This window comes from Myotis myotis, unplaced genomic scaffold, assembly GCF_014108235.1.
Source record: "Myotis myotis isolate mMyoMyo1 unplaced genomic scaffold, mMyoMyo1.p scaffold_m19_p_16, whole genome shotgun sequence".
NCBI lineage: Eukaryota > Metazoa > Chordata > Mammalia > Chiroptera > Vespertilionidae > Myotis > Myotis myotis.
The window spans coordinates 51,127,300-51,150,704 of NW_023416320.1; the positions used below are offsets into that span (position 1 = coordinate 51,127,300).

At 47.8% G+C, this 23,405-nt stretch overlaps 1 protein-coding gene across 28 annotated transcripts in view; it reads left to right on the top strand.

Moving 5' to 3' along the window:
* Positions 1-23,405, top strand: part of WWP1 (WW domain containing E3 ubiquitin protein ligase 1) — a 95,916-nt gene that overhangs the window by 22,836 nt on the left and 49,675 nt on the right. For 7 of the 28 annotated variants that reach the window (XM_036337468.1, XM_036337475.1, XM_036337465.1 and 4 more), the window contains 4 exons: positions 13,451-13,541; positions 17,997-18,179; positions 20,781-20,919; positions 21,772-21,896. In XM_036337468.1, the coding sequence (XP_036193361.1) occupies positions 13,472-13,541; positions 17,997-18,179; positions 20,781-20,919; positions 21,772-21,896 (517 nt within the window). In that variant the 5' untranslated portion in view covers positions 13,451-13,471. Of the gene's footprint in view, positions 1-656; positions 940-13,450; positions 13,542-17,996; positions 18,180-18,365; positions 18,395-18,478; positions 18,529-20,780; positions 20,920-21,771; positions 21,897-23,405 lie in introns of those variants that run through there. The other 21 variants (XM_036337471.1, XM_036337472.1, XM_036337473.1 and 18 more) reach the window with 14 other exon arrangements.

A 23,405-nucleotide genomic window follows, 5' to 3' on the forward strand; every position in this document is an offset into this window, starting at 1 on the left:
GCTGTCGAAGGGCCACACCCCTTCGTGTTGTGAATGAGGTGTGGGAACTGTGTTGACATTAACCATTTTAGTTGCGGTGTCTATCCCCTTTCAAGGAAGACAGTGCCGTTTCTGAACCATGTCTGTCGTGTCTCGCAGTTTAAGACGACAGCTCCTGGTCATCGAGGCATGCACTCGGAGTGGGGGGTCTTGGGGGCCAAGTGAAGGCAGCAGCAGCCTGGGCTGGAGCTGGGGACCCGGCAGTAGAGGGAACGGTCCTTCACTCGCTGGCCCAGATTCCCAGTCTGCACAGTGTTTTCTTATTTTTTGTTAATCCTCACCCGAGGATATTTTCCATTGGTTTTTAGAGAGAGTGGAAGGGAGGGGGAAAGACACAGAGAGAGAAGCAGTGATGTGAGAGACACAACGATTGGTTGCCGGGGATCAAGCCTGCAACCAAGGTTTGCTCTTGACTGGACTCAAACCCAGACCCTTCAGTCCGTAGGCCAATTCTCTATCCACTGAGCCAAACAGGCTAGGGCCTGCAGTGTTTTAGACATCACAGTTCTTCTCGAAGAACTGACCCTGTGCATGTTTGTCTCTATTCTCTACAATTACCCTTCTGTCTAATTCACTAATCATGTCCCTCGGTTTTCTTCTGATCTCCTTCCACGCAGATGAATGTCTTCACCTGGCCGTGGGTCCTCAGTCCTGCGCAGGAAGGAGTGTCTTTTCCTTGGCAGACTGAGTGCACGCCTCCACGAAAGCTGTGCCTTTCTCTCCTTGCTGACCTCCCATCCCCCAGGGGTACTGACCCACCCTGGCCTGCACCATCCTCGCCTTCTGTCATTCTTCAGATTTTTAAAGTTCGTAATTTGAGCATTCCAGTTCATATGTAATATATGGAAGTTAGTAATGAAAGCGAACATTTGGGAACTAACCACTCCCCTTAAGAGCGAGGTGAGTCCCCGCACAGTTAGAGTTGCCGTGAGTGCTGCTGTGACCCCGCGAGCCTGTCTCTCCCCAGCCCCGAAGTGACTGCTGTTCTGAACTGTTTTCTTAAATCTCCTCTTTTTATAATAGTGTCCCCACAAATATGTTTCTTTGTTTCGAGTTTTATAATTTTTGTTTATAGGCTTTTTAAAACTTGCACAAATAGTATTTTATTATGGAGGGCGGTAAAATTTACAAATGTTTATACAATTTAAGAAAACACATTCAAACATCATAAAAGAATACATAGGAAAATCTCTTCCCCTCATGTTGGTCTTCCTGGTCAGCTTGGTGGGCAGCACACTTACAGCCCTGACCTTGAGGGCTGCATTTTTCAGGTGTCGTTGGCTCAGGTGCAGGTTTGGAGTCCTGATCCTCTGCCACATTTCCTTTCAGACTCCTCCATAGTCCTTATCCCCCCCCTCTGGGACCTGCAGGAGTTCCCACTTTGGGGACATGCCCCCACTTACTTGATTTTCATCTTCCCAGGTTGGTCCTTCCTGAGGTGGTTGAGCCGGAGCCACTTCCCCACCACTCGGTGGATCTCTCCTCTGGCCTCAGGCAGGATGCACACATAACCCACCCACCCCTATCCACCCCCCTTGCTGGAGGGCCAGCCTTACTGTGAGCAGCCAGTCAGGTCTGGAAGGCTCAGGGGTGGAGAGGCCAGTCTTCTGCTTTCCTGAGGATTCACCTTCCGGGGACAGCTCACTCTGTCCTTCGAGCCCTCTGGCCTGACCTCTGACAGATGGGGCTGAGGTCCCGGTCTGAGATGACTCACTGGTGTCCAGGCCGCTCCTGAGCCCGAGTGTCTTCACTCTGCAGGCTGTGCTGCCGAGGCTGGCGTGCTGGTTTTGGTTCATCCAGCCGAGGCTGCGATTCTTCCTGGGCCTCTGCCGCTGCTCGTATACTTCCGGTCCTCCCGAGCAGGTCGCAGACTCTGTCCTCCACAGATGAGCAGCCAGACCAGAGGCACCGGAGGAACAGTCCTCTTCCAGGAGAGCTCTGAGGCTCTGCTTAAACTCAGGGTGTGGGGGGGCCTCTGTCATCAGCCTGCGAGCATCTGAGAGTAGTCATCTTTGGAGCTACTCGACCAAACGTCCCACCTGTCCTGTTGGTCTCTCTACCATTGGCTTTCTCGGTCGTCATCACCCCTGTGGTCCACTACACAGCCTGTCTGCCACCGTGTGTCCTAAGTCATCGCGTCTGCCACAGCCTCTGCAGCCTCACTGGTCAGAATAGTCGTGGCACCCTGTTGGGTAGCTTAGTGGTTGAGCAAGGACCCTGGAACCAGGAGGTTGCCAGTTCATTTCCTGGTCAGGGCACATGCGGGCTCCATCCCTAGAGGCGTGCAAGAAGCAGCCGATTGATGATGTTCCTCTCTCATCATTGATATTTCTCTCTCTCTATCCCTCTCCCTTCCTCTCTTTCTAAAAACCAATAAAAAGATACTTTTTAAAAAAAAATAGTCTTGGCCTCCATAACCATCTCCCTGCTTGCGTCAAAGGTGCCGTCCCCTCTCCCAGGTGCATACTCGTTAGAGCTGTCTGCGGCAGGGCACTGCCTCCACCTGTGTTTGGTCGGAATCCTGGTTTCTTGCTATGTTTTTTTCGGAATCCTGGTTTCTTTCTTGCTGTCTTTACTTAGCCATATCCACACGGTTCTGTTACCTGGAGACTCCGCATGAGGCTCAGGGCACTGCTCACGGTGCTGAGCGGGGGTCCAGGTTCTCAAACTCAGCGTCATTGGAACCTTTCAGGTTCTCTGAAGCAGCAGTCACCAACTGGTGGTCCGCGAGGTCCAAAAGGTTGGCGACCGCTACTCTTCACTGGTGATCAGGCCACACTGATAGCTCGTCCTCCGAAGAGCCCCCCGGGCAGACTGTCATGCTGCAGGCAGGGTTCCTAGAAGAGCCATGCAGGGTGGCCGTTTGGGAAGATGGCTCTGGTGGATACTGGGTTCCCAGGCAGCCTGGGGAGCGGCGGGCAGCGTGCAGTGGGCAGGGAGCTGCCTTATGCTGGGTGTCATCGTTCTGTGCCAGGCAGTTGAAACACCTTCCTGTGACTGGTCGGGACATAGACGCTTCCTTTCCTCACAAGTGCGACCATCAGCCAGTCTGTGGGGAAGACAGGCGTCTGGAGTCTGTTGGAGCAGGGGGGCGGGGTGGAGCGCAAAAGGAGGCTGTTTTTAAGCCTGCAGATGGGGAGTGTTGTCTGCTTCCTGAATTGAACCTTGTATCATTTCCCTTGTTCTCCTTAGTAATGCTATTTGCTGTTGTAACTAATCCCAGTTCTTTTTCTGTTTATATCTGCCTGGTTTGTCCCTTTCATATTTTTGCTTTCATTCTATCAGTATCTTTATTTTGTAGGCGTCTCCTATCTCCTGAATTAGTCCCTGTGCCTGGTTCTGGTGGTTGTATATTTGGACCCTTACCTTGTGCTTTCTGATGGTGGCTATGTATTTATTCCTGTTTTTCCCCAGCCTATTTTGATGGATCGAGTTGGTTTCTTGTACTCTCTCCTTTGCTCCTTGTTTGAAGGTGTTCCCCTCTTATTGCCGTCTTTTGTGCTTGCACAGTGTCAAGTTAGACCCTGTCCACCTGCTGAGCAGTGCTGGGTCCACACCCAGCTTCCGCCCTCGCTCTGGTCTCCTCTGTGTGCTTCTGTTCCTGTTCCACGTTTTGATGGTGTAAACTCTTTGTTTAAACATTGTAATAAGATGTTGCAGTTGCTTGATTCCCACAATGTTTATTTAGATTTTCTTTTGTGCTACGAGTTTCTTCACTGTCTGTCCCTCCTGTATCTCAGACCATCTCCTGTGGGAGTTTTACTCTGGGATGGTCCGTCTTAGATCGTCTTGAGTAAAGGTCTTGGCTTTTGGCTCCCCTGGCAAAGTCCAAGGAGTTTGGTGATGCAGCTTTGCCTCGGTCCCCTGTAAGTGCATGTCCTGCTGCCCGTGCTCCTCCTGCTGTCCCTGCGAGACTGCTGTCACTCCTCCTCACTGCTTTTGCACGGTGTCTGTTCTGCTGTCCTGCAGTTTCAGCACTGTGTCCCAGGTGTGGATTTGTTTCTCTAGCCTCTTCTTTTTTTAAAAAATACGTTATTATTGATTTTTTTAAAGAGAGAGGAAGGGAAAGGGAAAGAGATGGAAACATTAATCGGCTGCCTCCTGAATGCCCCCTACCGGTGGATCAAGCCCACAACCTGAGCATCCAAGAATCGAACCAGAAACCTCTTGGTTCATGGATTGCCACTCAATCCACTGAGTCACACTAGCTGGGCTCCAGCCTCTTTTATATGTTGTGCTTCTTAGAATTGTGCATAAATGTCCATCATTAGTTCTGGAAAACTAAGTTATTTTTCTCTCTTAGTATGACCTCCTTTTTCTTCATTTTCTGGGACTATGACTAGACGATATATGTCAGATCTCATTTTTTTCTACCTATCTTTTACAATCTTTGGTACTTTCCATTTGTTTATTTTGGCACTCCTTCTAAATGATTTTTTTCAGATTTATATTCAAGTTAATTGATTATCTTATGTTTTTATAATCTGATTAAACTATGGATTTTAGTTATTGATGATATGTTGATATGGACTCATTAATGAAAACAAATGTTGCATACTACTGAAAGATGTGATAATATGGGGAAGTAGGAATTGGCCCTATGAGGAGTCTACTATCTTCACAATTTTTCTGTAAATCTGGAACTATTCTAAAATCTAATAGCTCTGGATGGTGTGCTCAATGGTTAGAGCGTTAGCCCTCACACCAAAGTTCAATTCCTGGCCAAGGTTCACGTACCTGGTTACAGGTTTGATCCTCGACCCCAGTTGGGGCACCTGCAGAAGGCAACCAATCAATGTGTCTCTCTCACACCCATGTTTCTCTCCCCCTCCCTACCACTCTCTTCAAAAATCAATGGAAAAAAATATTCTCTGGTGAGGATTAACAAAAATAATAATAATAAATAAATAACAAGTAAATTCTATCTGGTTCTTTTTCAAATAATGCAGTGCCATTATTCATAATCTCTTTATGCTTAACCATGTTTTAGTTGCTCTTTTATTGCTAAAACTAATTTTAAAAATTTATGTTTGGTAATCATAATACTTAAAGTCCTTGCAGGGTTGGAAACTTATTTTTTTTTGTTTCTGTTGACTCACTCATGGTGGCTTCTTTCCTTCGAGCTTGATTTTCTAAATTATCCTATCTAATAATAGACAAACATGGTAATTAACCGTGGCTCCAACACACTTCCCATTGGCTAATCAGGGCAATATGCAAATTAACTGCCAACCAAGATGGCGGCCGGCAGCCAGGCAGCAGAAGCGAACAGGAGGCTTGCTTGCTCCAGTGAAGGAGGAAGCCAAGGTTCCCTGCTTGCTACTGCTGGCCTCTCAGCTTGCACTCTAAGCAACTATGTTGCAAGTATAGAAGCTAAACCATCCCCAGAAACCTGCTTTCAGCCAGCAGGACCGCAACAGTGTTACAATTATAGAACCCAAACAAACCCAGATCCCTGCTTTCAGCAGCCGAGGTCTCAGAGCTGCTAAAGCCGGCTCTCAGCTCCAGTGACAGCCATAGAAGGTAAATAAATCCCAGAATACAAACAAAAAGAAAGAAAAAAAGGAGAAGTTGGGAGCTTCAGTCGCCCGCCAGCCTGAAAACGGCCCTCAGCCCCTCACCCAGACTAGCCAGGCACCCCAGTGGGGACCCACCCTGAAGGGGGTGTGACCTGATGCAAACAGCCATCATCCCCTCATCCAGGCTGTCCAGGCACCCCAGTGGGGACACCCACCCTGAAGGAACAAGATGGCGGCTAATTTGCATACTGAAGGTGGGCGGCAGCGGGCAAGGCTGTCCGCAGTCCGGGACCCGGATCCATGGCCTGGCGGGCGGGGAGCAGTGCTTGAGGCTGTCTGCGGTCTGGGACCCGGATCCATGACCTGGCGGGCGGGGGAAGCGATTGAGGCTGTCCGCGGCCCCGGGACCCGGATCCGTGACCTGGCGGGCGGGGGGCAGGCTTGAGGCTGTCGGCGGTCTGGGACCCGGATCTGTGACCCTGCCAGGCGGGGAGCAGTGCTTGAGGCTATCCGTGGGACCAAGACACAGATCTGTGACCCTGGTGGGTGGGGGCAGTGCTTGAAGCTGTCCATGGTCCCAGGATCCGGATCCATGACCCTGGTGGGCGGGGGGCAGTGCTTGAGGCTGTCCACGGTCCCGGGACCCGGATCTGTGACCCTGCCGGGCGGGGGGCAGTGCTTGAGGCTGTCCGCGGGTCCAAGACACGGATCTGTGACCCTGCTGGGTAGGGGCAGTGCTTGAGGCTGTCCGCGGTCCCGGGACCCGGATCTGTGACCCTTCCTGGCGGGGCAGCAGCTCGCACAGGGGCGGATCAGCCGGGGTTGGGCAGGGTAGGACGCTTGGCTACCACCCAGCCCCAGTCACTCTGGGCTGGTGAGCAGCACAGAGAGCCTCCGGACAGGGGAGACAGGCCGGCGGACGGCGGCCTGTACTCCCCACATGGTGGTGGTGATAGCTGTGAGCGCGCCAAGCAGAGCCTGCAGGCTGAGCTGAAGTAGCACCTGCAGGCCATCAGTGCCCAGGAGTGGCTGCGCAAGATCCGCCTCCTGGCCCAAAAGGTGCAGGATCGCAGGGACAGCCACCGTGGCGGGCCAGACTGACGTCCTCCTGGCCGCACCATGGGGGTTTGCGGATCTGCAAAGCCAGAGGCCTCCGGTGTGCATATCCCCCCCTGGCGTGCGAACATCACCCAGCACACTGTCACCCTCCCGCGCCTGCAACAGTTGCAAACCAAGGCGTGCACAAGTTCCCCCTGCCTCTCCACCGCACTTCCATCAACCCAGCATGCCTAACACCCCCACAGGATGTGCACACATCCCCTCTGATGCGCTCACATCCTTTGGAGAGTGTCTGGGTGTTCTGGGTGCTGAGGGTGGGCACCTGTGAGATGACAGTGAGAGGGCAGAGTGGTGATACCCTGTTCCCACGGAGGCCAGTGCAGCTATGAGATCACCTCTAGGGGGTTAATGTAGGTGCTGAGACGGGAGCAGATGCAGACAGACACACCTGGTGGACGCGGGCGGCCCTCGCTGAGGTGCCTTCGGTTAGCCTTCAAGATCAAGAACCCAGAGGTGGAGAGGAATTCCGTCCTCTCAGTGAAACAGTGGGATAGTCGGGGCGACTGTAGAGGAGGAATGTGCACTTTGGGTGCCAGCACCCATGAGTGAAGGCTGCCCTGACTGAGCCTCGCTTGCTTGGGGTCTAGCGCACTCCTGCCGGGCAGCGGGTGACAGGACGTGCTTTTCCGAATTAATGAGAGAAAACGTTGATTCTCCTGCTGCCCACGAAGGTGGAAAGTGAAGTGGGGAGACATGTGGGGAGTGAGCGAGGTTCCCTGTTGGGGGTTCCAAATCTGCTGTTGGTTTCTTTCACCGCTGACTAGAGATATACATGGTGTCCCCCCAAAATGTATACACACTTTGAATACCTACTAATTCCAATGGTTTTAAGAAACAACAATGGAGCTGCTATCTGTTAAAAGTGTGGGCACAAACAGGTAGTTGGACATTCCCTGAGGGGTCTCAGATTGGAGAGGGTGAAGGCCAGACTGAGGGGCCCTTCCTCCCCCCTCTCCCAGCCCCAGTGCATGAATTTTGTGCACCAGGCTACTAGTCTATATATGTAAAAAGGCAGTGACCATGACGACCGTGACGACTGTTCGACCGGTCACCATGTGGTGCTAGCATAGATGCATAGACACAGGTAAAGTCTATGAGTGAACTAAGAATGAACAAAACAAATGCTTGCCTTCATGGAGCTTGCACTGTAAGAAGGTTAGGTCAAGGATGAGAATTCAAAATTGCCACCAGCACAGACCTGAGGTGCCACTTCTCAGAGTGACCAGAGATACACCCGGTAGTGGACTGAGGGCATGACTGAAGGGCTGGTGCCGACATGAAGGCGGGCCATTCTGGATTTCCCAGAGGAGCCAATGGCAGCCTGGGAGGTTGAGCCTTTGATGCTGACTGGCATAGGAACCGACCAATCAGAACCAAATCTGGGTGAACTGCGAGGAGCCAATGGCTGCCTAGGAGGTGGAGCTTTTGACGCCTACTGGCATAGAAACCAACCAATCAGAACCAAATCTGGATGAACTGCAAAGGCAGAACCTAAGGTGGGGGGTGGGCTGAGGAGGGGTTTTAAGGGCAAACAGCTGTTTGGTGTAAGGTGTAAGAAAGCAGTTCAATTTTTTACTAACAAATTTGGCAGTATAGTGCATATGGCTGGCTATCAGTCTAGATAAAGGGGTTATGTAGTTTTGTCTGCCAAGAGCATCTCCTCCTGGTGAAAAAGCCCCCCCCCCCCCCCCCCAGTTTAAGCAATCTTATCCTATATAATCTATCCTATCTAATAAAAGAGAAACATGGTAATTGGTGTACGACCGCTACCCTTCCCATTGGCTAATCAGGGCAATATGCAAATTAACTGCCAGCCAAGATGGCGGCCGGCAGCCAGGCAGCTTGAAACTAACATGAGGCTTGCTTGTTTCAGTGACGGAGGACTCCAACGTTCCCTGCCTGCCTTGCCGGCCTCTGAGCCTGCAGTTTAAGAGACATTGTAACAAATATAGAAGCTAAACAAAACCCCAGAAACCTGCTTTCAGCGAGCCCAGGATCTCAGAGCTGGAGTTGATACAGAGTTTCGATTATAGAACGCAAACAAACCAGATACCTGCTTTCAGAGCTGGAGCCAAAGCTAAAGGTGGAAGCCTCAGAGCTGGAGCCAGAGCTAAAGCTGGCCCAGAATAAAAAAGAAAAAGAAAAAAAGGAGCAGTTGGGAGCTTCAGTCAGCCTGAAAACAGCCTTCAGCCCCTCACCCAGACTGGCCAGGCACCCCAGTGGGGACCCCCACCCTGAAGGGTGTGTGACCAGCTGCAAACAGCCATCATCCCCTCACCCAGGCTGGCCAGGCACCCCAGTGGGGACCCCCACCCTGATCCAGGACACCCTTCAGGGCAAACCAGCCAGCCCCACCCATGCACCAGGCCTCTATCCTATATAGTAAAAGGGTAATATGCCTCCCAGCACCGGGATCAGTGGAGCCGAGAGGCCTCCTGGCACTGGGATCAGCGTGACAGGGGGCAGCGCCCAAACCCCCTGATCGCCCTGCAGCTCTGTGTGTGACAGGGGGCGGGGCCACAACCTCCCTATCCGCCCTGCTCTATTCATGACAGGGTGCGGTGCCCCAACCCCCTGATTGACCCTGCTCTGTGCCTGATAGGGGGGAGCTCCCCAACCCCCTGATTGCCCTGCGGCTCTGTGTGTGACAGGGTGCGGCGCCCCAACCCCCTGATCGGCCCTGCTCTGTGTGTGACAAGGTGCGGCGCCCCAACCACCCGCCCCCCCCACGGGCCCTGCTCTGTGTGTGACGGGGTAGAGCCATAACCTCCCCATTGGCCCTGCCCTGAGTGTGACAGTGGCGGTGCCCCAACCCCCTGATCGGCCCTGCTCTGTGGGTGATAGAGGGTGGCGCCCCAACCCCCTGATCCACCCTGCTCTGTGCATGACAGGGGGCAGCGCCCCAACCCCCTGATTGGCCCTGCTCTGTGCGTGACAGGGTATGGAGCCCCAACCCCCCTGATGGGCCCTGCTCTGTGCGTGACGGGGTGGCGCCGCAACCTCCCCATCGACCCTGCCTTGAGTGTGACACGGGGCGGTGCCCCAATCCCCCAATCGGCCCTACCCTGAGCGTGACTGAGGGTGGCATCGCAACCTTCCAATCTGCCCTGCTCTGTGCATGACAGGGGAAGGCGCCCCAACTCCCCAATCGGCCCTGCTCTGAGCCCAACCAGGGGCTGCACCTAGGGATTGGGCCTGCCCTCTGTGACCCGGGAGCAGGCCTATGCCAGCAGGTCATTATCTCCGGAGGGGTCCCAGACTGCGAGAGGGCACAGGCCGGGCTGAGAGACCCCCCCCCCACCCGAGTGCACAAATTTTTGTGCACTGGGCCTCTAGTCTATACTAATAAAAGGGTAACATGCTAATTAGACTGGGTTGACTGGCCATCTTCTGGACGTCCGACTTCCTTCTGGACAAAGCCATGGCAGTTAGGGGCAATCAGGCTGGCAGGGGAGGGCAGTTAGGGGCAATAGACAGGCAGGCAGGTGGTGGTTAGGAGCCAGTGGTCCTGGATTACGAGTGGGGTCCCGGATTGGAGAGGGTGCAGGCCAGGCTGAGGGACACCCCCCCTGCACACGAATTTTGTGCTCCAGGCCTGTAGTCTATATATATAAAAGCCTAAGCAACCGAACAACTGTTTGGTTGCTATGACGTGCAGTGACCACCGGGGGACAGATGCTCAACCCAGGAGCTGCCCCCTGGTGGTCAGTGTGCTCCCACAGTGGGAGCCCTGCTCAGCTGACTGACGGGTGCCAGACACCGGGCTCATGGCTAGTGAGCGCAGCTGCGGAGGCACGAGCCTCTCCCACCTCTGTGGCAGCATGCTACTGAGCTGCAACAGCAGCAGGCACAGTGGGGCCATGATGTGTGGGAGCGGTGCGACACTCGGCCCAGGCTCGGGCTCCTCCCCGGCTGCCTGCTGCTTCGCGCACTACTACATCCCTCAGGAGATGTCGGACAGCCGGATTCAACCCGATCCCCACAGGCCTGTGGGGATTGGGCCAAAATTGGCAGTCCAACATCCCCTGGGGGTTCCCATATTGCAAGAGGGCACAGGCCAGGCTGAGGGACCCCACCGGTGCACAAACCCTTGCACCGGGCCTCTAGTAGGATCATAATTGGTTTTCTTCATTGTGGGCGATACCAGTGGCTTACTGGGGTGCCTTCCTGCAAGCATGTGCCTGAGCTGCTGCTGTATGTGGAGTTCCAGTGGACCTGGCTGGCTTCCTGGGGCTCAGTCCTCACCCCATGGCATGCCCAGGGCTCTGTCTCCCATCCCAGTGCTCCTGTCAGCGTACACATGCAGGCCAACGCTCTGATTTAAATATTTTTTGCTCAATGCTCACCATTTCCTCTGTTACTTCAACTCACTTTTAAGAAGTTTTGGGTTTTTTTGGGTTTTTTTAATTGGCTACTATAATATGGGTGAGAGCAGGCTTGATAATTTCTTGAGAACATAATAGTGTTAGAAAAGTGCATTGGTTTTAATTTATCCAGGATCGATTGCATTAAAGCAGAAAGACCTTTCAAAATATCTATCTACCAGACTGCTGGAAATGGAAACCTTCACTGTCCATTCTTTCCTCATGTTCATGGCCTCCCCTTGGGGTTCTCCCGTGAACGTGCAGCTGGTGCACCTGCAGGAGGTGTCATCCTGGAGCCCATTGGCTCAGCTGCAGGAGGAGTGGGCCTGATGCAGCTCCAGAACTGCAACTCTTAATTAAATCAGTTTCTCAAATAGTGAGCAGCTGTTTCTCTTATCCTTTTATACACACAAGCATGCATGTGCACATACGCAGATCACATAACATGTGCTACTTTGAATGAGTGAAGAGAGTATAATGATTTTAGAGTGTTGTCTCCTTGAATTTGGAGAAGGCTATAAATGGAGCATGGAAAAAGCTACAAATGGAAAAACAAGATAGACATTAATATTTCTCAATCTTGCCCAGTACCTTCCACTTTATCTTCAGTAATTAAGAGTAGATAAAAGGTTAGCCTTAAAATATTTGTCATGCACTATGCATATCCTACATAATAAAGAGCTAATATGCTAATGGTCGTGACACCCTCACACCGTAATGACCATTCAGCAGGAGGCTGTGTGCGCAGCTGGGCGGAGCCGCCACCTTGCTCTGGAGACAGGGTGGAAGCGGGGAGGCACCCGAAGGAGGCGGGACCAGCCCAAGGTGACTCACGGGACCGAGGGCGGGGTTTGAAGCACCCAGAGAAGGCCAGAGGGATCAGGGGCAGGGCCAGGTGCGCTCGAGCTCTGGATGGAGAGGTTAGGGTGTCAAGGCGGGTGGGCGGGGCCACATGATTTCGCACGCTGGGTCACTAGTAAGTATATAAGTTCTTTGGTTTATCTCTTGTCCTGCCAACCCCATATCAAGGTATGTCAGTCTGTTCCATGCCTCCATGCTTCAAGTCTTATTTTGCTTGTCACTTCATTTTGTTCATTAGATTCCACAAATAAGTGAGAGCCTGTGATATTTGTCTTTCTCAGATTGTCTTATTTCACTTAGCATATTTTTCCAGGTCCATCCATGTTAGTGAAGATGTGGGGGTGGGGGCACCAAGGGGCTGGGAGGAGGGGGGTAAAGGGGGGGAAATGGGAGACATCTGTAATACTATCAACTATAAGAAAATATACTAATGACCAAAACAAATAAAATAAATGTGTTAAAAAACATTTGTCATGCGGAAGAAAGATGAGGTAGCTCTGCTTTGTATTTATTTAAAAAATAAAAATTGGGATGGAGGAGTGAAGTAGAACTTGCAGAAGAGTATCTCCAAAAAGAAACATGCAAGCCCTGGCTAGCGTTGCTCAGTGGCTGAGCGTAGTCCTGTACACCCAAGGTCACCGGTTCAATTCTAGTCAGAGCACATGCTTAGGTTTCAGGTTCCATCCCCGGGCAGGGTGCATGTAGGAGGCAAATGATGTTTCTCTCTCTCCCTTTCCCTTCCTCTCTAAAATCAATAAAAACATATTTTAAAAAAAAGAAAGATGCAAGATTGACTGGGGACATGACAATTAATGCAGCATATAGACTTGAACTCAACCCTGTGTTTGAAAATTACAATAAACGGCATTGCCCTAACCAGTTTGGCTCAGTGGATAGAGCGTTGGCCTGCGGACTGAAGGGTCCCAGGTTCGATTCCGGTCAAGGGCACGTACCTTGGTTGCGGGCACATTCCCGGTGGTAGGTGTGCAAGAGGCAGCTGATCGATGTTTCTCTCTCATCTATGTTTCTAACTCTCTATCCCTTTCCCTTCCTCTCTGTAAAAAATCAGTAAAATATATTAAAACCAACAACACGGCATTGTTGGGACGGTTGATGCAATACAATATATATTAGGTAATAATAACATACTAGTTACATTCCTGAATTTGATCATTGTCCTATCATTATTTGAGAGGATAGTTTTATTCTTAGGAAATGCACACTAAATATTAAAGGGTATCGAGCAAACTACTGAGGTGGTTCAGGAATACATACATGCGTAAATAGTAGAATATGTCATAAACGGGCAAAGGAACACGTGACCCAGGATCCTCTCTCAGAGTGATTCAGACATGGCTCATGGCCGTACTCACCTGTAATCCTTATAGTACTAAGTCTCAGTTCTAAATGGTGGACAGCTGACTGTATCAGCATGTGATGGGTTGACAGTATTGTATCAGTGTGTTTTCTTAATTGATTGACTAGTTTTAATCATATGGAAAATTACAGTCTCTTGTTTAACACATGAATAAATTGAATTTTTTATAGGTTTAAGCTGAATTTTGGGACATGGCCACTGCTTCCCCAAGGTCTGACACTAGTAATAACCACAGTGGAAGGTTGCAGTTACAGGTAACTGGTAAGTTACTTCCATAATAGTGTAAAATAGTGGTTCCCAGGAAAATCTTTCTTTCCATCTGAATTCAGCAGATTTATTCCATAAGGATCTCTTCCTTTAGATTCATGCTATAGTGTATTTGTTGCAACAGGCCTCCATGGTAGACACCCTCTAAAGGTGTTTTATTTGTCCAGTAATTATTTATGGGACCTATCCTGGGTGTGGAGAAGATGGGTCCCCTTTGGTAGGAGAATTTGGGTACTGCAACTAGCATCATCGAGTTGGCCCTTAAATGATTATTTGGATAGAGAAGGAAGCTGAAGGCCTTTTTCATTCATTTAGCCATCCATTCAGTCATTGCGCAAATATTTGTTAAGTAGAGTTACACATGTGGAAACATAAGCCCTAGTTCTCCAGGGATTTGTGGTGGGACAGTTACCATGCAGAGTGGTCGTTAACTGCATGCAGTGAGGACCTAGAAGAAGGTGTCTTAGGTCTGCTTGGGATTGCAGGGGCCTATGGACATACAGAATGTATAAGAGAAGGACTCAGAGAGGGTAACACTTGAATTTGCGCAGAGTAATCGGAGTTCATCTCCAATTAGGTTGGCAGGAGAGAGCATTAGAGGGAACAGCATTTGCAAGAGCATGGAAGAGCCTTGGTTAGGGGACTTTAGATAATTCATTCTTGTTAGTTGGAATACATGATCCAAGGAAGAATGGTCCTTAAACCAACAGTTTTACTTCTAGAAATTTATTTTGGAGAATTGATATTGCTTACATAATTATAAACATTAGTTTATGGTTTAGAAACTATTATATAATTTTCATAATTATAAATAATGTATAATTTATGTAATTAAGTATATTTATATTTGTTTATATAAATAATATAAATTTCTGCAAGGTAATTTCCTATGAGTAATGTATATATGGTTTGTAATATACGTGTTATATATAAATATGTGTAGAATTTTTAGTATGTGTTATGTAAATATATATATAAATTATTATAAATGTGTATGTGTATATATATACACACGTACACACTCAGTGGAATTCTAGGTAGACAATGAAATGAAAGAAATGAGTATGTGTACCAGTAGGAGCCATGTTCTAAGAGAATATTGTTAATTGAAAGAGCAGGGCATGGAATAGTGTGTAATGAGCTACCACATGGATGTAAAACAGGAGTGGGTGTGTATGCAGCTCTATGCCTCGACCACTAGAAGATTTGCCTCAGGAGGGTGGGAGTCAGGCAGGGTAAGAAGGAGATGCCCTGTGGTTCCCATGGCACTCATCACTGTGAGGTCAGTGGTTTCTTGTTTAAAATGAACAAGTAAGGAATGCTTCTTGTCTTAGAAAGCAAAGCACAAATCCTGAGTTGGTGCTGACATCAAGTTAGCAGAAAACACCCAATCAGAACAGGGGAAAAAAATAAGAATCTAAGAAAATGAGGATAGTTCAAGGAACCTCTGGGACAACATCAGGTATAATTACATCTGCAACAGAAGGAGAAGAGAGAGAGCAAGGACTTGAGAACTTATTTGAAGAAATAATGACTGAAAAATTCTACCACCTGGTAAAGGAAAAAGGAAGTGCAGAGACTCCTAAAGAGGATGAACCCAAAGAAACCTAGATACATAATGATAAAATTCCAAAGATTAAGACAAAGAAAGAATCTTAAAAGCAGCAAGAAAAAAAGCAGTTAGTTACCTACAAAGGAGCTCCCATAAGACTCACCTGATTTCTCAGCAGAACCTTGCAGGCCAGAAGCGAGTGGCAAGACATATTCAAACTGATGAATAGCTAGCCAGGGCTTACAACCAAAACTACTCTACCCAGCAAGGCTGTCATTTAGAATCAAAGGACAGATACATAGCTTCCCAGACAAGAAAAGCTAAAGGAGTTCACCACCACCAAACAAGTATTATAAGAAGTGTTAAAGTCTTGAAAAAGAAGGAGGGGTGAAGGGAGGAAGGGGAAGAAGAAAGATAAAAAATGTGAATAATAAAATGGTGAAGCTACACACCTGCTGGGGGCCAACCCCAGCAGGTCCAGGGGTCCCAAAGGTGTGGATGGAGTTGGCGAAGAAGGAATGACACGGAGACAGCGTTCAGTTGATCAGCAGCCTAGCCAGGATCTCTAGCCAGGATCTCCAGCCAAGTTCTGGTTAGGATCTCCAGCCAGGTTCTGTGTCCATGTTCTCTTGCTAGGTTCTCCAGCCATGTTCTGTAGCCATGTTCCCTCACTAGGTTCTCCAGCCAGGTTCTGTCCAGGTTCTCCAGCCAGGTTCAGTCACCAGGTTCTAGTCAGGTTCTCTTGCCATGTTCTATCCAGGTTCTGTAGCCAGGTTCTGTCTCTAGGTTCTTCAGCCAGGTTCTCTCGCTAGGTTCTGTCTCTAGGTTCTGTTGCCAGTTTCTGTCCAGGATCTTTTGCCATGTTCTCTCCAGCAAAGTTCTTCTGTCTCTAGGTTCTGTGTAGGTTCTGTCTTCTAAGTTCTGTCTTATTACATCTGTATTTATACCAGTTGATTCCAATCCTATCAATCTCTATTCCAAAGGTTAGGGCGTTTCTTATCTCCATTCCAGGGAGTAAAGATTATGTAGCTTAAGCATGATTGTTCATAGTTAAAGTGATTAATTACCCGCCTGGCACTTAGTTAAGAGGTTTTATTCCCTCCCTAACTTCAGGGGAAAATCCCTACCTGGGGAAACAACCTTTCTCAGAGACCTTGGTTAAAACACATAGTGCCAAGAAGGTGAGCAAACATATTAAGAACAGTATGCCATATATGCCAGGTCCCTTGAAACAGCAAGCATGGACCGGCTCCCGTCAAATTCCCCCTTTTTTATTTTTTAAAAGCAGGCATTAAAAAGAAAAACCCGAAATGCTCTCTTGTATCCATTTTAAGAGTAGGATTGGCGCTTTCCGCTATTACCTGAGTCCTGATCTATCACCCCAGGGAGAGCTTGCCAATCCTGCACTTTCCCGGGGTGGAAAGGCTGCAGTGGGGTTAAGGATAAGGCTCCTTGGGCCTCCCTCCTCCCATGCCTTTACATTTACCTTTCCTTCCTCAGAAAAGCATGGACATACTTCTTGTATAAAACGTTCTGTCTGACTGGGAGTAACCTTAATTCCTCTGCTAGCAAGCATATGTGTTAAAAGATCAATACAGAGTCTTATTTCTTTAGACTCAGTATGGCACATTTTCTTAATCTAAAGATCAATACAGAGTCTTCTTTCTTTGGACTCAGTATGGCACATCTTCTCAATCTAAGAATCAATACAGAGTCTTCTTTCTTTGGACTCAGTATGGCACATCTTCTCAATCTAAGTTCTGTACTATCCACCTTCTTACCCTACTTATCCTCTATAGGGGGGTCTGCAGTACCCTGGTGGAGTCCTATCCATCCCGAGTGTGGGGTTCTCAATGGGGGGGGGGGGGGAGGTGGCCTTACCTAGGGGAATCCTGTTCCAGGGGTTCCCAAAGGTGTGGACGGAGTCGGCGAAGACTATCCACCCTCTTCCTATGGTGGAGTCCTATCCGTCCCGAGTGCGGGGCGCTTACCTAGGGGTCCCTGTTCAGGCGCCAGATGTTGGGGTCCAGCCCCAGCAGGTCCAGGGGTTCCCAAAGGTGTGGACGGAATCGGCGAAGAGGGAATGACATGCAGACAGTGGGGTCCGACCCCAGCAGGTCCAGGGGTCCCCAAAGGTGTGGACGGAGTCGGCGAAGAGGGAATGACATGCAGACAGCGTTCAGTTGATCAGCAGCCTAGCCAGGATCTCTAGCCAAGTTCTGGTCAGGATCTCCAGCAAAGTTCTGGTTAGGATCTCCAGCCAGATTCTGTGTCCATGTTCTCTTGTTAGGTTCTCCAGCCAGGTCCTCCAGGTTCTCCAGCCAAGTTCGGTCACCAGATTCTGTAGCCAGGTTCTTCAGCCAGGTTCTGGCTAGGTTCTCCAGCCAGGTTCAGTCACCAGGTTCTAGTCAGGTTCTCTTGCCATGTTCTATCCAGGTTCTGTAGCCAGGTTCTGTCTCTAGGTTCTTCAGCCAGGTTCTCTCGCTAGGTTCTGTCTCTAGGTTCTGTTGCCAGTTTCTGTCCAGGATCTTTTGCCATGTTCTCTCCAGCGAAGTTCTTCTGTCTCCAGGTTCTGTGTAGGTTCTGTCTTCTAAGTTCTGTCTTATTACATCTGTATTTATACCAGTTGATTCCAATCCTATCAATCTCTATTCCAAAGGTTAGGGCGTTTCTTATCTCCATTCCAGGGAGTAAAGATTATGTAGCTTAAGCATGATTGTTCATAGTTAAAGTGATTAATTACCTGCCTGGCACTTAGTTAAGAGGTTTTATTCCCTCCCTAACTTCAGGGGAAAATCCCTACCTGGGGAAACAACCTTTCTCAGAGACCTTGGTTAAAACACATAGTGCCAAGAAGGTGAGCAAACATATTAAGAACAGTATGCCATATATGCCAGGTCCCTTGAAACAGCAAGCATGGACCGGCTCCCGGCACACACCTATCAACAATTACTTAAATGTAAATAGAATGAATGCCGTGACTGAAGGGATAAGAGAACAAGACCCTTATCTATGCTGCCTGCAAGAAACCCACTCCAGATCCAGACACACACAGACTGAAAGTAAAGAGATGGAAAAAGGTATTTCATGTAAATGGAATGAGAAAAAAAACAAACTTGAGGTAGCAGTACTTCTGTCAGACAAAATAGACTGGAAAACAAAGGCTATGGGGCAAGAAGGACCCAGCAATTCCACTTCTGGGTATTTATCCGAGGAAACCCAAAACACGAATTCAAAAGACCTATGCACCCCTGTGTTCATTGCAGATTGACAATGGCCAAGATATGGCAGCCACGTAAGTGCCCATCAATAGATGAATGGATAAGGAAGAGGTGCCACATGTATACAATGGAATGTGACTCAGCTATAAAGAATGAAATTTTGCATCTGTAACAACATGGATGGATCTAGAGCAGCGGTTCTCAACCTGTGAGTCGCGACCCCTTTCGGGGTCGAAAGACCCTTTCACAGGGGTCGCCTAAGACCATCGGAAAACACATATATAATTACATATTGTTTTGTGATTAATCACTATGCTTTAATTATGTTTAATTTGTAACAATGAAATTGGGAGTCACCACAACATGAGGAACTGTATTAAAGGGTCGCGGCATTAGGAAGGTTGAGAACCACTGATCTAGAGGCTGTTATGCTGAGTGAAATGGGTCAGACACAGAAAGGTAAAAGCCATGTAATTTCACTTATGTATGGACTCTAAAAAACAAAATGAACAAACTCAGACACAGGTAATATTTTGATGGTTGCCAGAATTCAGGCTCATTGGGGGCTGGATGAAAAGGGGGAAGGAATTAAGATGTGCAGATTGCCAGTTATAAAAAGTCATGGGGATGTAAAATATAGGAAATATGTCAATAATATTGTAATAACTATGTCTGGTGTCAGATCGGGTGATCACATAGTGTAATCGCTATGTTGTACACCTGAAACTAATATATTGTGTGTAAACTGTAGCTGAAAATAAATTATTTTTTAAAAAGAAAGTAGGTTACTACAGTTGACTCTTGAACAATTTGAGGGTTAGGGGCGCAAATCTCCTAAGTAGCTAAAAATCCAAGTATAACTGGGTTGTTGTTCGTTTGTTTTTAAGAGATAAAGAGAAACAGAGACATCAGTTTTTATTGTTTAACTTATTTTTGTATAATTGGTTGATTCTTTTTTTAATATATTTTTATTGATCTCAGAGAGGAAGGGAGAGGGAGAGAGAGAGAGAAACGTCAATGATGAGAGTGAATCATTGATTGGCTGCCTCCTGCACACCACCTACTGGGGATCGAGCCTGCCACCCAGGCATGTTGTCCTTCACCGGAATCAAACCCGGGACCCTTCAGTCCTCAGGCCGACGCTCTATCCACTGAGCCAAACTGGCCTTTGGTTGATTCTTGTATGTGCGTTGACTAGGGCTCAAACCCACAACCTTGCTGTATTGGGACAATGCTCTAAGTCAGAGTTGAGGAACCATTTTTCTGCTAAGGGCTATTTGGATATTTATAGCATAATTCGAGGGCCATACAAAAGCATCAACTTAAAAAATTAGCTTGCTATATTTGGTCAAACATTTACTAGTAATTAACTCACCCCTAATGCCTTGGCAGAGCCATATCAAATGATTTTTTAAAAATATGTCTTTATTGATTTTAGAGAAAGGGGAAGAGCGACATAGAAACATGGATGATGGAGAGACATTGATCGGCTGCCCCCCACTGGGGATTGAGCCCACAACCCAGGCATGTGTCCTGACTGGGAATCGAACTAGTGACCTCTTTGTCCATGGGTCGATGCTCAGTCACTGAGCCACATCAGCTGGGCCTATGTATAACTGTTGACTCCCCCAAAACTTAACTACTAATAGCCAACTGTAGACCTGAAGGTTAACACATATTTTGTATGTTATTTGTATGTACACTGCATTCTCACAATAAAGTAAACTAGAGAAAAGACAATTAAGAAAACCATAAGGAAGAAAAAATACATATACAATACTGTATATGTTTATTGAAAACAAACTAAGTGAACCACACGGTTTAAACCTGTATTGGTGAAGGGGCAACTATAGTTGCTCAGGGCTGGGGAAAGGGGAGTTGGGAAGAAAGGGGTGTTTTTTGGGGTGGTGACTATTTTTAAAAATTGATTATGGTGGTGGTTGCACAACCACCATGAATTATATACTTGAAGTGAGTAAACTATATGGGTATGTGCAATATATTTCAATAATACTGTCAAAATTCAAATGGTTCTCAGGCATTATCACATTCATGTTTTGGGTTTTTTTTTGTTTGTGTGTTTTTTTCTTTTTTAAAATATATTTTATTGATTTTTTACAGAGAGGAAGGGAGAGAGATAGAGAGTTAGAAACATCGATAAGAGAGAAACATCGATCAGCTGCCTTTCGCACACCTCCTACTGGGGATGTGCCCACAACCAAGGCACATGCCCTTGACCGGAATCGAACCTGGGACCTTTCAGTCCACAGGCCGGCGCTCTATCCAATGAGCCAAACCGGCTAGGGCTATCATATTCTTGTTGTAGTGGGGTTTTTTTCATTCTGTCAATGAAAAGAGTTTGAGTTGCACAAGTAGCACCGTTTCATTTTTACTGATTTGTTAGTATAAATACTGCTTTCTGGCTACATATATTCACAGTGATTGTCATGTTTCTGTTAGTTTCTAGTGCCAAACTAAAAAGAAAAAAGAACTGGTTTGGAACAGCAATCTATACAGAAGTAGTTGTAGATGGAGAAATTAAGAAAACAGCAAAATCCAACAGTTCTTCTAATCCCAAGTGGGACGAGCAGCTGACCATGTGAGTACCGCAGAGGGGACACGGCCTTCAGAGGGATTGTGCTGCTTGGAATCTTAAAAATTAGGATCTCGTAGGAAAGCTTCATGGTAATGACTGCTGTGTTCCAGTATGAATAGTCAATTCAAAGTGAAAAAATTGTGGGTTAATTTCCTTTCCTTTACAGAAGAGGCGAAATAATCCTTGCTTTAGCTTCATAAAGTATTTTCATGTAGCCATATTTTCTCTTCCTGTCTTGCAAAAAGAAATAGAGCAGAAATCAATTATTCTTAATTTTGGCATTTCTGAAGTACAATGTTATAAATTTGTGTATTAGAACCAGTGCCATCAATTGTCTTAAATGTTGAGAAATTTGTTCAAATAGAAATAGTTATTGTGAAGCCTTGGACTCTTTTTTTAAAAAATATATTTGTATTGATTTCAGAGGGGAAGGGAGACAGAAAGAGAGACAGAAACATCAATGATGAGAGAGAATTATTGATTGGCTGCCTTCTGCACGTCCCCTATTGGGGATCGAGCCCGCAACCAGGCATGTGTCCTTGACTAGAATTGAACCTGGGAATCCTCAATCTGCAGGCCGATGCTCTATCCACTGAGCCAAACCAGCTAGGGCAAGCCTCAGACTCTTGATGTATAGGTGGTATTTTGGTTTGCTAAGTACAAAAATCCTTATTTAGCTTTTAAAGTGCTGATGTACTTGAAAGTAAGTATTGTTTTTGTAATTCAAGTAGTTTACTGTTTCATACAGTATTTTTCCCTCAAACTGAATCCTGGCTTTAAAAAGTAATTGAGGTAAGTGATGTAATAGCCATGGGCACTTGAGTGACGCATGTCCTTGCTTTGCTCATCCCGCAGGAGTGTGAGCGCACAGAGCACGCTGGAGTTCCGGGTGTGGAGCCATCACACCCTGCGGACGGATGCTCTGTTAGGAAGAGCGGCTGTGGACCTGAGGCAGGCTCTGTTAACACACAACCGAAAGTGTAAGTTTGTTCTAACATTTGCTTCCGTAAAGTCTCTCTAGACACTTTGAACGTATCTTGGAACCCAAAGGCTAACAGGTAGCTTGTGTTTCTGAGGGAGAAGTCGTCATGCCTGGGAGTGGTGTCGCTGACCCGGGAAATGCTGCCCGCAGGTCCCAGGTGTGTGGGTGCTGGCCTGCTCGGGCACGGGGGCCTGCGGAGCTGTGACTGCAGCACAGCCTTTGAGTCCAAGGGGCTTGATTTTGATTAGAAGTCACAGGAAATTAATAGGACCCTAGACAACCTGACGAATTTTAAAAATACACTTATGATTGATTACATTCTTGGCTGCCTTTCATTCAGCCTCTTGGCTCAGCACGTGGCTTGGGTTTTTGATAGGCATCAGTTGAGTGAGCTCTAGTTCAATTTGGGGGGTATTGTGAGATTAATTTTTATTATCATTTTTAGACATATTTTTATTGATTTCAGAGAGGAAGGGAAAGGGAGAGAGAGAAACAATGAGAAAGAATCATTGTTTGGCTGCCTCCTACACGCCCCATGCTGGGTATCGAGCCCACAACCTGGGCATGTGCCCTGACGGAATTGAACCATGACTTCCTGGTTCATAGGTTGACGCTCAACCACTGAGCCATGCTGGCCGGACAGACTTATTTTTAAAAAGAAAACTAACAAAAACTGCTTATGAACCAAATAATCCAACAAAGATATTCCTGTCACCACAGTCAAACGAGAATTCACTCACTGGCCTAGGGGAACAGGTTATTAATAAAAGGGTCTTATGTTTTGGAGGTGTGTTATATCCAGAAAGTGTTTGATGATCGGCACCTGTGTGAGTGGAGTCTGCATGTCCCGAGGCTCAGGTGCAGGGCTGTGCGGCACTGCTTTCACTTGCCACAGAGAACAGGTGTTCAGGGCGCGGTCGGAGGGGAGGGAGCTGAGAGAAGGAGCAGAGAACAGACTGGCGCCGGCCACCCACGGAGGAGCCCTGGGCCCACGTGTCTGCAGAGCCCCGGGGCTTCCGGCAGGACCCTGGAAACTGGTGTGAGCGAGGGGCAGCCGGGATATGGTCCTCGGAGGCAGGCTGCCATGGGGAGGTGGTCACTGGAACCAGAGGAAGCACTGTGGGCCGAGATGTTCTAGAGCAGCGGTTCTCAACCTGTGGGTCGCGACCCCTTTGGGGGTCGAATGACCCTTTCAAGGGGTCGCCGAAGACCATCAGAAAACACATATATAATTACATATTGTTTTTGTGATTAATCACTATGCTTTAATTATGTTCAATTTGTAACAATGAAAATACATCCTGCATATCAGATATTTAAATTACGATTCATAACAGTAGCAAAATTGCAGTTATGAAGTAGCAACAAAAATAATTTTATGGTTGGGGTCACCACAACATGAGGAACTGTATTAAAGGGTCGTGGCATTAGGAAGGTTGAGAACCACTGTTCTAGAGTAATTTTAGGGACAGAGGGACACGGTATGTCCTCGTGGGGAATATTGTGA